Below are 18,118 nucleotides of genomic sequence, written 5' to 3'. Positions count from 1 at the left end.
AATTTTCTGATATTTAGATCTCAGTAAAATTATTATTACTCGGTGACTGCAGTTGGGGTCCTCTGACACACTCATGGTCTCTGGCATATGCTGTCTTTCCGGCATGTATGGCACGCAGTACCTGGCGCAGGGGAAACACTAGTGTATCTGAGGTACGACGGGGTGTTGCAGGGTCACACCCGCGAACGTCACAGAAGTCAGGCTTTGGCTTCAGATCTTCCCTACTTTGGATTGGCTTTTAGTCAACAAGTTTCTGGTAACTGTTGGTAACCGTCAGAACAATCAGCCGCAGGCCAGGCTGGGTTGATCATAGGTGCTGCTGAGTCCCCCTGTGTCCTGATGACTGGGGACCTCGAACATCTGCCCTGTGCCTTCCAACACACGACAAGCCAAGCGAAGGCGGCAGACGCCGCCCTGGAAATCAGCCGTAGAGTAAGCATCTCCACCTTACCCAGATCACGGAGCATTTCGGGGCGGGGGCAGGGGCAGGGGCGGGGGCGGGGTGAGGAGGGGGCCTGTCAGATGCCCTAGTCCGCTGGAAGCCACCCCTGGGATCCAGGGCGGAGGGATGGAGCAACAGCGGACCTCAGCCAAACCCTCCAACTGGGGCTAGAGACCTGTAATCACCTGGGTGGGGCTTGGGGGCTGCCCCTGATCCACACTAACTGATGTATACTAACTTTTTCCCACTTAATATCTCCTGAATATATAATTACGGCAGTTTAGAGATTAGGTAATAAGGCCATAAATTTGGAGTCTTGACTCTCCAAAGGAGATATATATATACACATATATATATAACACTGAAATGTTCCCCTAAAGTGCAGATCGACACAATGGGGAGGAAAAGTTCTTTGAGGGACAATACAAGCAGAGTTGAGGGCAGTTAAGATAATGGCTAAAAAGAATATTTGAGTGGGAAAAAAATGTCAAAATTGTGTTATGCCACTTAGGACCTAGCAAGGTGTTCTTGAGTTCTCACACTTGTCTAGAAAGGCTGGGGGCTATGATGATTAATCAAGGCTGAAAGTTCTGTAATGAACTGAAAACTTCACACTAAATCTTAACTAACTTGTGGTGCATGTGTATTGCATGTAGGTATAGGAATTTATCTATCATTACAGTATGTAAATCGTCAAAGCAAGGATATTTCCTTCTACAGATTTTAATACAGTCTTGATTCTTCTAGGATTTAATAATCCCGCAATTTTCAAACGTTTTTCTCCTTTATCCAGATTCCAAGGCATCCGCAGTGGAAGAAGTTGCTTTTATTCTTTCCAACTCTCTGCACCCAAGTTCTGTGTTGGATTGTTTTTATTTTCCTGTTTTGTCAATCAGTTAATTTGAAAGCTAACATTTCCTCCTCATCACGTTGCTGAAATTGCTCCCCAAATTGAATACCTTTTCTGAGTGGTATCCTCTACCACCCTATGCAACACTGCAGATTCAAATTCTACCTTCTTGAAATCCGCCCTCTCAGCTCCCACTGTCTTTTTGTTTCTCTTCCTCACTTTATAACAACGCCCCGTCTTTCTCCTTATCCAGCTTGGTTCTCTCCTCCTCTTTCTAAATATAGACACTTCACGATGATCTTACCTGGGTCCCACTCTCTCCTGTGTGCTGGCCGACTGGCCAGTCTGTACACACCCACCCTGACATCGCTGGTGAGATCCGCTCTCCCACTTGCAGCTTTCTGGTGGACAGCTTGACTTGTGTGATCCACCAGTGCCTCAGTTTCAGCATTTCTCAACTGCAAGCATCTTCCCTCCCAGTCACCTGTCTCATCCTCATGTCATCGCACAATCATCATCACCTGTGACTTCCCTTGCCCTTATTCTCTGCCTCTAGTTACTTGCCAGTTCTCATCAGTTCTCTTTGTACATCACATGTCGTATCTGTTCACTGCTTATTCTCACTTGCTACTGTCCTGGGGCAGGCTCATCGGCTCTTGACTTGATTTTCCAGAGGCAACCTTGCTTCCTATCTGCAGTTCTGTCTGCACCCCAGGCCACCATATATGGTGCTGCTACAGCCATCTTCCTGAGATTTAGCTTTGTCACATCTCTTCTCCAGTTTAAAAATCCTATAATACTTCTCTATTGCCCCAGAATTGAGTCCAGTGATGAATTATCCAATAGTTATTAAGCCCATCCTTTTACAGACTGACAAAACAAGGGCACAAGAAAAGGAGGAAAAATGATTTTGAAATAACTTGATATTGCATATTGCTTAAAAGCATTGATGTAGTTGTCATGGGAAAAATCAGAACTTTATTGGAATTCCTTACACTGATTTTACCGTGCAGTTAGTATATATAGTTCATGTATATGTATATCTATCTCGTATAAAATTAAATTTAAATTTCAGATTACATAAAATATGTGATTTTAAGTTAGCATTCTTGGGACCTATAAAAGTTTTGTTTGAGCAGTAGGTGCACACTTCTGAGCCTAAATTTCAAAGTTAGCACAAATAATATGACCCTAACCCACCTTTTAAAATTGATTCCTCACAATTGCCTTCCCCGTGCCTTTCCCTGCAGCCAAAGGCTGTACAACCCTAACGCCTCACACGTTCTTCCCCTGCTTTTTCTCTTTTGTGTACTTACTCCCCTGTGTCTAAAATGTCCATCCATCGATATCTGTGTCTAATTTCTCCTCACCATTTCAGACCCAGCCCAATTGTCAGTGCTGCCCTAAAATCCTCTCAAAGTTCCCAGGGTTGACAGTATTTTCTTCTTCCTCTTAATTCACCAGAGCATATTTTCCCCTTCTCTTAGCCCTTAATATTTGCAACCTTCTTTTGCAACATTGTGTATACTTCCTTCTCTTACTAAAAGTTTAGTCATAGAGAGTAGGCACCTTTCCTGATTCATTGCTACATTTACTAGCTAGTCTTAGACTAAACTAGTCATAGCCTGAACTAAGACAAAGTAGTTTGTGGTTCAATAAATGGCTGAATGATCTGTTTGGACCTACGACTTTAAAAATGTTCATATTAAAGAGTGCTGTTGTGTGCAGCTGTTGTGAAAAATAGTATGGCAATTCCTTAAAAAATTAAATATACAATTACCATGTGATCCAGCAATTCCACTTCTGAATATATATTCAAACGAAGTGTAAGCAGGGACTCAGATATTTGTATACCCATGTTCATAGCAACATTATTCACAAAAGCCAAAAAGTGGAAACAACCCAAGTGTCCATTGATAGTTAAATGGAAAAACAAAATGTGGTACATATATACAATGGAATATTATTCAGCCTTAAAAATGAAGGAAATCCTGGCATACATCACAACATAGATGATTCTTGGAGACATTATGCTAAGGGAAATAAGCCAGTTGCAAAAAGACAAATACTGCCTGATTCCATTTATTTGAGGTACTTAGGGTAGTCAAATTTATAGACTGAAAGTAGAAGGGTGGGTGTCAGCAACGGGAAGAAATCAGGAGTTAGTGTATAATGGGTACAGAGTTTCATTTGAGGAAGATGAAAAACTTCTGAAAATGCATGGTGGTGATGGCTGAGCAGCAATGTGAATGCACTTAATGCCACAAAACTGTACAGTTATAACAGTAAATTCTATATTATGTATATTTTACCACAATAAAAAAAAATAGTCCAGGGAAAGAATTCTTGTGCTTCTTTAGATGAAAGGAATATGCTGCTAGTGAAGTTGTTTGTTGTTTGGGAACTGAAACTGCTCCACCACGGATTCACTGGAAGTTGAAACTTCTTGACACATTTTTGAGTTCTTTGGCATTTTGACACTATTGTTACCAGATTCGTATGAAGTTTTCAGTTGGAAGGAAACATGCCATGATAAAGAGCTGTGTAAATAAATAATTAATTACATCAGTGATTCACATATTATGACGATAGTTTCAATTTCCCTTTTCCTGTTTTTATTTTCAAAATTTGATTTAAATCCTAAAATACTCATTCCATGGCTAAAATGTTCAAAATGTGTATTAACTTCTGATTACTAAGTTAATATGTGTTTATCATAAAATATTCAAACATTATTGAAAAGTGGATTGCTTAAAAAGTGACAGTCCCTCATGATCTCAAGTGATAACTTGTTAATAACTTGGAGTGTGTGCGTTTTGTGTGCATATAAATATCATTGGTAACAAAACTGCCTATGACATTTTTTTTTCAATTTTTTTTTATTGTTTTTATTTTTTGCTTTATAACAAATTTAATCAGTTATACATATACATATGTTCCCATATCCCCTCTCTTTTGCGTCTCCCTCCCACCCTCCCTATCCCACCCCTCCAGGTGGTCACAAAGCACCGAGCTGATCTCCCTGTGCTATGCGACTGCCTATGACATTTTAACTTAAAAATATATCTTGGAGGGCTTCCCTGGTGGCGCAGTGGTTGAGAGTCCATCTGCCGATGCAGTGGACGTGGGTTCGTGCCCCAGTCTGGGAAGATCCCACATGCCGCGGAGCGGCTAGGACCGTGAGCCATGGCCGCTGAGCCTGCGCGTCCGGAGCCTGTGCTCCGCAATGGGAGAGGCTACAACAGTGAGAGGCCCGCGTACCGCAAAAAAAAAAAAAAAAAAAAAAAATATATATATATATATATATATTTTTTTTTTTTTTGATATCTTCATTGGTCTAGATATCCATCTGTCTACATTTTTAAGCTACTGCACAGCGTTCTATTGAGAAGTTACATTTTAATTTAACCCATATTCCAATTAATGGGGCATATTTCACAACTACAATGTATGTATGAGATGAGCAGTGGTATTCACATTTTGCATGTGTGTGTATGTACTGGTGTATTTCTGAGTGCTAGATGTGAAATTGTGGGATAAAGTTAAAAGCAAGTTTGTAATTTTAATAGATAGCTGCAAAATTTTAATTCTAATTTGATCAGGCTTTAACATTCCAAACACTTTGGTGAAATTGAGATTGACTGTGTACAGTAGAAGCTGATGGTTTGGATGTTAAATTAAAATTCCCAGATGTGGATGCCTAAGACTGATCCAATGGGTTTTTCTAAGCCCCAGATTCAGCTCACTTATCATGGTTACAAAAATACCCTGATGGAAATGCCTACACCTGAGCCAATAAATTCTCTAAGCCCCAAGATTCAGGTTGTATAACAGGGTCACAAAGGAAGTTTGGGATATAAATTAGCAGCTGCTCTCCATCCCTGGGGTATCTGTCTTTTTCACTTCTTTAGATATTTGTTCATCCCATTAAATCTAACTCTTCTAATGTCCTCTACTAAATAATGAAACCATTGTCAAAATTTCATAAATCCCTTACTGACATTACTACCTCACCACCCACAACAAATCCCAGCTGAAATTTGGTGATTGTTTTTGTTTTTGTTTTTTGCGGTACGCGGGCCTCTCACTATCGTGGCCTCTCCCGTTGCAGAGAACAAGCTCCGGATGCGCAGGCTCAGCGGCCATGGCTCACGGTCCCAGCCGCTCCATGGCATGTGGGATCCTCCCGGACCGGTGCATGAACCCGTGTCCCCCGCATCGGCAGGCGGACTCTCAACCACTGCGCCACCAGGGAAGCCCTGGTGATTGTTTTGACTCTGGTAATTACAATGTTTTTCAGATTCCAGAAGTGCAATGATTATACTTTCCACTTTTGTTGTGTCTTGTTAGCTTACTCCCTCATTGACAAATTATAGATGGGCTTTAATTTTTCCATATCATCTTAGGCCATGTGGCCTATAAATGTTATTTGGTAGTTTAGTAAAGGACCTTAAGAAGAAAAAGCAAAGCAGTTAAATAGCTGTTGTTGGATATGTGTTTTCCAAAAAAAAACCTATGGGAATAAAAACTGCTACTTCTCCACCAAAAATTCCCATTGTGCAAGTATGTTAGTAACTCTTGAAACATGAAGACACTGTTTCTTTGCAGAGAAAAGAAAATAACATTTATTCACTCATTCATTCATTCGTCTGACATTTATTGAGAATTTACAGGGTGCCAAGCCCCATATGATAATGTACATTATACTCTACTCCCTCCACCTCCAACCTTGATACTGAGTGTCTTCTGCAAACATGGTAAACCTAGCAAATATCAGTCCTTCATGTTTGAAGGTATATTTACAGATATTTAAAGACCAAATTACTCTTCCTCATGGAGAATCGAATACTTGGTTTGGGGGTATATGTACACAAACACATTTTTTCTCTTGATTAAAATTTGTTTACACATCTGTGCCCAAGATTAAGGATAATGAAATTCAACCACAAAAATGATTAAGTAATGTATAATTGTAGCGTTGGAATTTATCAGTTTAGAGTAGTTGCCTCCATATTCACCTTTCTTTTGATCTTCTTGTAGACATTATTGTTATTGACTGTAAATGTCTCAGTATTTTTGCTCAGTGGAATGTGGCTTGACAGATTAATTATATGTTATCAGGCAGTTGAAGATCAACTAAAGATATGTGGCCACAAGAAGGATGCTGATGTCTTTGAGCTGTTTCTTTCTCAAAAGTAAGTGTACTTTATATGCGAAATAGAAGAGCATCATATTATGTTTCATAGATTCAAATGTTCTCTTCCATTGTTGTCCCCTTCTGTAGATAGGTAAGTAGCACATGCTCATTGGCGTCCACAGTCTCTATTGGAGATGCAGGATCCTGAAATGGATAAAAACAAAGATTATGGAGTCAGCCTGAGTTTGAATCCCAGTTCTGTCTCTTCCAGCTGGGTGATCGTGGGTGGGTCATAAGCCTCTCTGTTAGGGTTGTCAGGTTTAGCCAATAAAAATATAGAACATCCAGTTACATGTGAATTACAGAGAAACAAATGAATATAATTTTTTTTAGTGTAAGTATGTCCCACACTGCATTGGGACATTTGTTGTTTCTTTGAAATTCGCATATAACTGTGCATCCTGTGTTTTATCTGGCAAACCTACTGCCTGCATATAACAGTACTATCTGCTTCACAGGGTTGTTGTGAAGATTAGGTGAGTTAGTAGAAGGTAGGGAAGGGTCTGGTACACAGTAAGTACTCAATCAGCATTAGTACAGTTAATGTTGCTACTACTATTAGAGAATAATGACTCATTATACCACTATACTGTAATAATAACCCCTATTATACTATAATCCCTACCTAACAAACTTTATACTAATTTTACTGGTAAGTATGAAACTTCTCTCTCATATAACTTCTTTAGATCAACTTCTTTGATTCCACTCCAACTCCCCAAGGTGGCAGACAGCAAAGTGGGTTCTTCTTCTACAGAGCAATCACAGTGCCTGAGATAGAACCCAGGTGGAAGAGGAAGTATGTGTTCCATTAGATGCTGACAGCAGAGGTTTTACTAGCCAACAAATGACACCTGTGTCGTCACAGTTAGCATTTTCATCATAATGACCGTATTCCTACTCTTCTTTCCCTTCTTCATACTTTTTGATCTCTGAATTCCATGTATTATTTTTAAATAGACTTAACATATTTCTACATGTATGTAATATTCGGAACTTAGCTGCTTTTTAAAGAAAATGTCCTACTTTATCAATGAAGTTAATCACTTTATCTCTAGTGATTTGAGGAAACCCTTCATTAATAAACATTTCTTTTGTTTTATATTAATATGTTTTAGTTTATTAGTGTGGTGAATAATATTTATTTCTGTAATGGCCCTGAATCTCTTGGTAGTAAGGGAATATATAGCTGACAAATATAAGATTTTTAAAAATATACATCTTAGAGTGAAACAAGTGTGGTAGGTAATTCTGACAAACTTAAGGTCATGCTTTGAACCTTCCTATAGGTCAGTTAGTTTTATAATAACAATAAAATTTTTTTTTGTCTTCAAAAGATTGCATCTCTAAGCCTTTCATGATTTTAAAAACTGTACACTCTTGATCACTAAGATAAGTAGATAACAATAAGAAAAGCTTTAAAACACTAGAAAAAAATAGAAATATTGATCTTCTGATAGTGGTAATTGGTGGTCTTCTCAGTTAAAGGACAATACGTTTTATATCCTAAGAATACTAAGTCATCATTTAATCCATTTGGGTACAAGAAATGTTTCACAGTCCAGATGCCAATAAACTGGATAAACTGGGTTATTTGCCTAAGTCTTTGTTGCCCTTGGAAAATATCCTATCAGTGTTTCCTTGAGAAATCATGCAGCACATATACTGTAACAACAGAGATGACGTATTATTGTCAGCACGAGTCATTGCCAGCATTAGTAGTAGAATTTCCTATTATTGTCTTCCATTGGCCTAACCTTAAAATGTAACAGCCCATTATTGATTTAGGTTGGGTTTATATGCAGAATAAACCCTTCTGACTTGAGATAAATTCCCCTCAACAGTGAGCCACTTTATTACATTATCTAATAGCAGAAAGTTCAGCACCAGTACTACTACTACAAGAAAATTAGTGATATTTATTTGACACAGTTGATATTTTTAAGCATTAATGTATTAAAATAACTTTCCTGGGAATTCTTGGAGAGGTACTCTAAGTGGGGCTTGAGTTTCTCTGCTACCATGTAGTGATTGCTTTATTTTTCGTAGGAAACAATGAAGCTAACATAATATCATTGTTGTCCAATGCAGTAGTTTAAATGTGTCAGGGTCCAAATCCCCCTCCCAGAAATTAGCTACACATCTACAGTGAAAGAGGAGAATGCATTATGTGTGTAAATCTATTACAAGTTGCTTTGAAGAAGCCTAGAATATTTTGTTGTGCCAGGGAAGTGCTCGAAGACTAACGGTACATGTCAAAAGGACAAGGTGGGCTGCTTGAAAAGTCTTTTGTTTGGGATAATTTGAGAATAAAAAAAGAAAAGTAAGAAAAGATTAAGAAAAAAATCTTCAAATCTGAGAAAGGTGGAGATGAGAAGGAATGAGAGAAATAAAGGGGAGGGGAAGATCTTTTTTATAGAATACCAGCTAATAAATGTAAAAAGAATGAGAGCATTAGAAAAATTACCGTTTCATAATACCAAATCTACTGATTCAGGTAAAGGTTATTAATCAAAGCTAAAGCTAAAGCCATTAAATAAATAGTTATTGGGGACCACTAATCTGTTCTCTGCAGATTGGCGGTTACCAGAGGGGAGAGGGATTTGGGGGTGGGGCATGAAATAGGTGAACGGGATCAAGAGGTACAAACTTCCAGTTGTAAAATAACTGGGGATGTAATGTACAGCATGAGGAATACGGTCAATAGTATTATATTAACTTTGTATGGTTTCAGTAACTGGATTTCCTCTGGTGATCATTTTGAAGTATATACAATGTCAAATCCCTCAGAGTTTTGCCCCAGATATTACTTTTCAATGATAAAATTTGTACTTTCACAACGGAGAGTACTGGCAGATTCCGCCTTAATCAAATGACTGAACTTAGCTTCACCAAGAATGGGACAAAGTGGCATCATTTTGCCTCCCGGTGTGATGCAGTAATTACCACCTTTGTAATTGAAAAATGATCTACCTTGAATTTAATCATGAGGAAGCAATCAGACAAATCAAGAATGTGAGACGTCTATCAGACAACTGTCCCGGACTCTTCAGAAAGTAAATGTTAAAGTCAACAAAGAAGAGAAGGTGACTTCTAAATTTAAGAAGACTAAGGGGTTATACCAACTGAAAATGCAATGTATGAATGTTGATGGGATTCTGGGTTTAAACAAAGAAAAAATCTATAAAAGAAATGTAGGAGCAACAGGAACAATCTGAATATGAATAGTAGTGTATTAGATGATATCATTGAATTTAATTTTCCTAAGTGTGATAATGGTATGGGGGTTATGCAGGACAGCGTCCTTATTTGAGGGATGCGTGTGCTGTAATATTTACGAATCAGAGCCTGCAACTTATTTTCAAATGATTCACCAAGAAAATTATCAACCCACAAATAGATATATTGTATATATAGATAAGAGTGAGCATAAATGTGGCAAAATATTAAAAATTACGAAGGCATGCATTGTACTATTCCTTCAACTTTTCTTAGGTTTGGAATTTTCCAATATAAAAAGTTGGCGAGAGGGGTTTCTTTTGTTTAGAAATGTTGTTTGCATGACAAAAAATATGTTTTCATAAACATTTAAAAAAATTAGTCCCTCAGTGTCCCAAGGTTAAATATAATTGTGAAAGGATGTTGCTACAACAAGTTAGTGTATGTAATATTAATTAACATTAGTATTTTTAAAGTGTTTAGAAAAGTGCCTTGCACACAGAGTGTGCTCTATAAGTGTTTAATAGAGACATATATGTGTATATACCTGGCCTGGGCTCACAATTTATGTCCTAAGAAATGAAAGAGATCAGAATACTCCAGCCCACAGCAGTCAAAGGGCCAGCTATCTGCAGAGGCTGTGCTCTCTTTGCTGACAGCTCCCCCTCCACACCCTACGTCTGCCCCTTCGCTGAGTGAGCTGCATCACCAAAAAGACTCAGGACCACTTGGGCAGCTGGAGTCCTGCACAGTTCAAGAAGGATGGGTAACATTTTTGACCCCACATTTAACAAACAGCAAAGGGAGAATAAAACACTTAACCCAGTCTCTGTCTCTTGGTGTCCTACGATTTCCATGTCTTAAATCCAGTTTGGCCAAGATCTGGACAACCTCAAAGTAAGGACCCTGCAGGCACTGTTGAAGCAGGAGTCAATGCTGTTTCTCATGTTTACCTTAAGTTCCATGTCTTCTGCACTTTTCTTCCTCTGCTCTCTCCTCAGTGAAATCTTTTTAAATTAAGGTCCCAATAAATTCAGTCATAATGAGGTATAAGTTTCTACTAATGTGATAAAATTCTCTTTTAGTATTCATTTTACTGGCTGACAAAAATCTTAACCCAAGGGAATGAAGTTTTGTAGATGGAATTTAGGAAGTTAGCACATATAAGAGTGCCAGTAATTTTGAAAGGACAGAGAGAAGCCTTTCCAGTTCCCCCAGAGTCATACTACATAAGCCACCTTACCCATGAATGAATTAATCATTGCTAATGTTCCCTTTTTGTTTTCCTTTCCAGGGAACTGACAGAGGTCATTGATCTTTCTAGGTTTAAAAAATTAAAATACTTATGGCTACATCATAACAAGGTAGTATGATATTTGATCTTAAATGGCTCTATAATTAAAGTGCTATCTTAATTTCATGTTTTTAATAGGACAGATCATGAAAAGTATTAATATTTCATACTACTAATTTTAATTTAGGTAAGAAACTTTATATATATATATATATATATATATATATATATATATATATATATATATACACATACATAAACAGGTATGTTGAATAGCATGATTTGTGAAATGTTATCAGACTGGAACTTCACTTTTTTCTCCCATGTGCTTTCAAAACTGCTCAGTGGAAGCTATTGCTTCCCAGTTTCCCAGAAGAAAACTTGGGCAGTCTCATGACCTTTCTTATCTCTCTTATGTAGTTCAAAAGCTTACAGTCCATTTTGAGACATAGTCATACTCTCAGTTCAGAAATGAGAATGTGGAGGTGAATATGTTAATTCATAAATGAGACATCCCTCTATCTCTCCTCCCTTATCCAGCTAGGGCTGACTTCAGATGACCACCTGCCTGCTTCATTAGCAAGGGGGGTGTGGTTGGTTGTTTCCCTTGCCTCTCACCTCCACCCTAGCCTTCTCCAGGGTTGGTATGGAATGGTGAGGAGTGGAGGCAGAGGAAAGACAAAGGAAAGGGTGATTTGCATCCTCTGGTGTCAACATGTTCAGAGTTTACTTCTCTTAATGGGTTATTCAGAAGCTCCCCTGCTAGGTTCCTACAACTCTAATTCCTCTTTGCTGGCCACTCCTGACCTCCCTTCACCTTGTATCCCAGTGGTACTTAAAACTGAGCATCTTCTGGCGTTGGCAAACTGCCCATTTGGGCAGGATCCTTTGTAAAGTGGCCTAGATCAGCATTCCTCCAATGGTCCTGCATGTGTTTCCCAGAACTCATACACCTTTGTCCTGCTGTCAGAAGGATTGAGTACCTCCCAGTTGCCACCCAGGCTGATCTAGCTTCTTCAGGAAGTTCCAGGCACTAAGCCAACATGTCCCCAACTGCAGGGAATGCTTTTCAAGGTCACTGAGTGTGGCCCTTGAAGCTTTTCTTAGAGGCTAGGGTTTAGCTGGCAGTGCCTCCTCTGTAGTGGAGTCCTGAGTGGGGCTCCAAGCTCTCTTCAAGTCAAAGAGCAGGACTGAACTACAATTCAAGCCAAAACAATCATTACAGTTAGTCATTCTCAACTTTCTAAAGTTTGACGTTCCAACAGCTTGTATTTTATTCATTATAAATTGATGACCCAATCTTAGCATTTTAAATTTAAACTTTCAAACACCAGCTGATTAAAAAATAATAATTTGAGTTTTCAGTAGTGGTCTGTTTGTCAAGCAATAGTCCAGATTCACAGCATTAAATCTTTAAGCATCCATGTTTATGAAAGTATTTCGATATTACGTTGCATTTTCAGTCTGTTCTTTTTTTTGTTGTTTTTTTGTGGTACGCGGGCCTCTCACTGCTGTGGCCTCTCCCGTTGCGGAGCACAGGCTCCAGACGCGCAGGCTCAGCGGCCATGGCTCACGGGCCCAGCCGCTCCATGGCATGTGGGATCTTCCCGGACCGGGGCACGAACCCGTGTCCCCTGCGTCGGCAGGCGGACTGTCAACCACTGCTCCACCAGGGAAGCCCCCAGTCTGTTCTTTTAACCAAGTGGAAAATGGAAAATGAAAGTTTTTCTAGTATTAAGTGCAAGCATAAGTTTCATAAGCTTAAAATAATTTCTAGGAGAACAAACACAAATACATTCAAGGCCCAGGCAGCTAACAACTGAAATGGAAAGTGCACATACTACTTAAGGGTATACAAGTTCAAAACTCTTTTAAATACCCTGCCAAAAATTATCCTGGGTCACAGTGTGTGACCTCTGATTAGAAAAAGATGGAACTCATCAAGCATGGCAAAAGTGACTAATCTTTTCTTTTCATGTGTGTTCCTTGTGGTGTTCAGTATTCAGTTTTGAAGGAAAGAATGTACAAATGTTGGCAATATTTCTAAAGGGAGAGGTATAATTAGGGATTTTGTAATATTTTTTGGCTTTCTTGTAGTGGACACCATCCCACCTTCAGCCAGTCACTGAATTTTCACACAGTTGAATTACAGATACATTACGTACATAGGAAGGGATTGCATACACTGTCAACTATTGTAATTTCTTTTGTTTTGGAAGGGGTGGGTGGGGAAAGGGTGCAACAAAGGGCTAAATTCTCTTCTTGTGTTTGGTTATTTATGCTCAACACACAATTTCCAAAATAACCATCACTTAGCTTTGTTCTTTAAAAATAGACATTTATTCCATATAATCCTGAAAGGATATCATATTTGAAATAAGTTTTAACTGGTCAGGAGATGAGTGAATAAGCTAATGTGAGTTTTTCTATTGATCAGTAATTGACTGGTTGCTATGTTGCCTGTGTATTCACACTCTATGAAAAATTAAAATCTTATTCAGGATCCAAAACTCTAATGGGCATATTACCTATGATAGTACTTCATCAAAATTCACATGGAAAATTTTGATTATTACTTTTCTTTAATATCTAGATTATAATTAGGTGGACCACTAAGAAGTTACTATGCCAGAATAGAAATGGTATGAAGAATCATGGTGAAAAACATCAACATTGACAAAGGAATACAAATATTTAGAATTGTAATGTTTTGTTAACAATGATCTAAATTTGTGACCAGCATTGTTCTTACATTATATTAGGCTACCCTTTATTTAGCAACAAGTAAAGCACAAAATAGTAAAATAAAATGAACACACCTTTTTTTTTATTCAGTTATTTAATCAACAACTTTGTTGAGATGTATGCACTGAACATTATTGGTTGTCCATTCATTATCCATTCTATTCTTTTACCTATAGAGCAGAATCTGGGTTAAGGTATTGGTACATACTTCTTTTTAGTCAGGTAGGTGGCTCCATTCCCAGTTCCAAGAGGTGGAGCCTGAACTGTTTAAACCAATCAGGATAATCCCATCTTCCTTGTGAGTAGCTAGTCAATGAATTGGCTCATAACCCGGTTGTCGTAATAGATATATTGGAGGTAGCTACTGGGAGGCTTCTGTGAAAGGTTTCCTTATTCCTGAAAAAGAGCACTAGAAGAGAGGTCCCTTGTTCCCTCTGGATGTTTTCTTGCCTGGCTAGTAAGCCAGGAACCATCCTATCAACTTGTGGATGTATCCAACATTGTGAGAAAAGCAGAGCTCAGAGAAGCATTGAGATATTCAGACAGAAGCTCTCACAACCTCTGGACTCCTTGATATGTGAGATAATAAGTGTTCTAATTTATGTGCCAGTTTGAGTTGAGCTTAGGAGTTACTTGGAGCCAAAAGCATCCTCTGTAATATGGTTTATTCCGTACTTGCATTAGGCTACTGATAGAATATAAAAATAAATGTGATGGTGCCTGCTCTAGTGATAGAATTAGGAAGGGCAGAAGGTGTGGCTGTACTCCTGGTGAGGACATTGTGGTTGCAAACTGCCTGGAATGGAATGAGAGAAAGCAGTGGTTTGGGGAGACAAAGGATGAATGTAGTTTGGTGTGTTTGGAGCCTAACATGCTTGAAGGGTGCACACTTTTCCCCATTATTATGTAGTGGATGATAAAACTGGAGCTTCTGGTCTGACCTTGAACCAGCAAATTAAATAGGTACAAGTTGTTTCTGAGGACATGCAATGCCCCAGCTTTCCTAGGTTTGCTCAGGCTGCCCTGCTTCCTTCATTATGCTCTCCGAGAGCTTGCTTTCTCCTTGTACTGCATAGATATCTACTAGTTCTGCAGCTCCTCTCTTTCTGGGTCATCTTTTTCTAATCTCTGCTGATGTAATTAGTGGGAGGCAGCTGCTCTTAGGTGTGTATTAACTGAGCCCTTCTGAAGACTCCCTGCCTTGTCTCATCTTTTAGCAAGCCTGACTGAAGGAATTTTAGGTCAGTTCATCTTTTCCAGCTTTCCTAAGAAGCTGGGTCTGCTCAGATGAATGATCTAAGTGATTTGCATTTTATACTACAGTCTCAAATGTATATATACATTTGATCTATTTGTGTTTTGGCTCATTACCTCAAAATTTTTCTTTTACAGACGTTTAGTAGTGAGCTCATAATATTGTTGTCACAATGCTGGTATCCTTCTATTTCTGGAAGACCTAGCATTACTTTGGTATATTTCATTTGTCACAGATTAGAGTAAGCATTTGATGAGAAACCTGTATATAATGCCTCACCAAGCAACTGTCCAAAATGGAATCCGAGTTTCTACCATGTAGCAAAAACTGAACAGTTGACAACTTTTACAAACTAAATTTAAATAAAAATACCTTTTCTGGCAAGGTCATTGTTTATAAACTTCTTCATCTAAAACATAATCAAAATACTTACTTATAATAACATTTTCCACACTAAAATAATGTACTAATGTACGGTATACTATACACCAACTTTTTTTTTTTTTTTTTCTCGGTACGCAGGCCTCTCACTGTTGTGGCCTCTCCCATTGTGGAGCACAGGCTCCGGACGCGCAGGCTCAGCGGCCATGGCTCATGGGCCCAGCCACTCCGTGGCATGTGGGATCTTCCCAGACAGGGGCACGAACCTGTGTCCCCTGCATCGGCAGGCGGACTCTCAACCACTGCGCCACCAGGGAAGCCCTATACACCAACTTTTGATCCGAGTCAGATAGCCTTGGGTTTGAACCCTTGCTCTGTTGTCTTGAGAAAGTTGTTTTTTAACTTCTCTTAGCCTCAGTTTCCTCCTAGGTAAATAAGGGAACAAAACAAATAACGGCTATTGGAAGGATCATATTAGATAATGGTGAAAACATCTAGCTTAGTGCTTGGGTCATAATAAGCACTTAAAAGATATGACTGTCCCCTTGACTCTGAACCACCAGTCTGAACTAGGAGTGACTTTGCAAGCCCTGCCACACCTCCCACACGCGAGGGGAACATTTGGCAATGTCTGGAGACCTTTTTGATTTTCACAACTGGGGTGTGTGTGTTCCTGGCATCTAGTGGGTAGAGGCTAGGGATGCTGCCAACAGTACTACAATCCACAGGGCAGCTTCCCCAGCCCCAACAAAGAATTATCTGGCCCCAAATGTCAATAGCTGTAAAGGTTGAGAAATCCTGCCCTGAAAGAATGCCTCCTTGATTTTAAATTCATGCTGGTGTAAAATTTTCCCTACTAGTACCTCAGCAGTTACCTGTAAGAGCTTTACCTTAAATGTAAGTGCTCTCAGCTCTATAAAAAATAATAGTAAAATAGTTAAATATTTTAAATATTTTAAATAGTTAAATAGTAAATAATAATAGCTATCGTTTATTGAGCCCTTGCTATGTGCTAAGCCCTGAGCTAAGATATATGATTTGTGGAATGTCACATTCAGTATAAATCCTATGGCAATCTTTAGACACAGTAGTGTAGATTTTCTTAAATGGATAATTATAATAACATTTTACTTTAACAATGGTTTGAGTGTTAGAACAATCAGCATGTCTCCCAACTCCCATTCCTAGATCTTGACTTCAACAACTTGGTACATTGCAATGTCTATTTAAGTCCTGTGAATTCTGCCTTGGAATTATCTCTCAATTCCCTCTACTTTGCTCTTCTCCCACTGTTATTACTCTACTCTGGGACCTGTATATTCTTCTGAATTAGCATAACACCATTTTTGTTCATCTCTTGCTGTTATACTTACTATCTCCTCTAAACAGTACTCTTCCCTGTCATTTTTTTTTTCCAAAATAAAACTGGACAATAACACTCCTCTGCACAAAATCTTTTATTAGTTCCCCAAGATTCTCATGATCTGGCCTTATCTCTTTTCACTACATTCCTCCCATTCATTTCACCCCAACAAAAGGTACAATCTTGAAATTCCAATAATCATGGTCCAAAGATGTTAATGCTCTTGGGAAAATTATTATCCTATAATCAAGATGAAATAGTTGAGTTTATTAGTATCCTTGCGTTAATGTGTGACGCAAGAGAAATTAAAACCTCAACTAATTAGAATGTTCTGTTAATGTGTGGTTGAGCAGGCAACTGGGAAAAAAGAGAGAAGAAAAAGTCATGGGTTGCCCTGGTGTTCTCTTTCTAGGCTGATGTTAGGTGTGGCTCTCATTAGATCAGGGAGTGGTGAGGAGAAGGATGAAAGGTAGTGAGTTGCTGTCAAGAGGCCAGCAGGAAGAGTAGAAAGGGATAGGAAGCCAACTGGGACCCACCCCTCACTGTGTTGAATGGTCTCTCCTACCTGGGGGAAACATGGCTCCTTTTGTGACTTAACAAAGCTGAAGTGCAGTTACTGGTGGTTCTCCTGCATGAGTGCTCACATAATTAGATACAGATGAGACTGTGAGACAATGAGATGAGCAGCACATGTGCCTTTTATAACTTCATAATTTGGGACTGTTACAAATATAAGAAAAAATTAAAGAAAATTCATTAAAGAAACCCATTTTCAAACTTTGATTACAAATCTAAAATAGCTTTTCTGAGATACAAGAGGGCATGAGTAAAATTTCCAATAAATCCTCACTAAATCAGATAGGTTGGCATCTGTCTACCTGAATCAATCAATCAAAGGTCAAAACAGTTCTATTTAACTGATGACAATAGTTACTATGATAGGCTTTATTAAACATGTAAAACTAATTTATAATCATAAGCATATATTTCTGAATATATAAATTAGGAGGCACTTGATCAATAACTATTTCATACAATTCTTCTCCCTGCTAGATCCTGTATTAAGCAGTAAATTTAGCATTGTTACATTTAACTTAAGTGCTGCTTTTAGAACATACCGGCCCCGCGTTAAGACTCTACCATTCCTCATCCTCATAACTCAAACAAATCTGTCAAATTTTATTGAGGTTATAAAGTCAATATTTTTTAAAAAGTAGTGGGATTCTCCTTGCAGGGTAACAGAAACATTTCTGAATTCAGTTTAGAGTTAAATACTCCTATCATGTACTTTAATGGTGCATTTGAGGACTTTTCAAGAGTGTTTTGACTATTTTCAATTCTTACAGTACACCGAACTTCTAATCTAATCTTA

The 18,118-nt window shown here is 38.5% G+C and overlaps 1 protein-coding gene across 1 annotated transcript in view; it reads left to right on the top strand.

Moving 5' to 3' along the window:
* Nucleotides 1-339: 339 nt before the first annotated feature.
* LRRC72 (leucine rich repeat containing 72) overlaps nt 340-18,118 on the top strand; it is a gene marked incomplete at both ends in the record, with an annotated part of 42,077 nt that continues 24,298 nt past the window's right edge. Inside the window, 3 exons of the mRNA XM_081243657.1 lie at nt 340-432; nt 6,414-6,487; nt 11,003-11,072. Of these exons, the coding sequence (XP_081099783.1) occupies nt 340-432; nt 6,414-6,487; nt 11,003-11,072 (237 nt within the window). The remainder of the gene's footprint in view (nt 433-6,413; nt 6,488-11,002; nt 11,073-18,118) is intronic.

The sequence above is a fragment of the Mesoplodon bidens genome (genome assembly GCF_964165515.1).
Source record: "Mesoplodon bidens genome assembly, chromosome: 9".
In the NCBI taxonomy this organism is placed as follows: Eukaryota; Metazoa; Chordata; class Mammalia; order Artiodactyla; family Ziphiidae; genus Mesoplodon; species Mesoplodon bidens.
The sequence above is the reverse complement of the archived record's forward strand: the minus strand, read 5'-3'. Positions and strand labels throughout refer to the sequence as shown.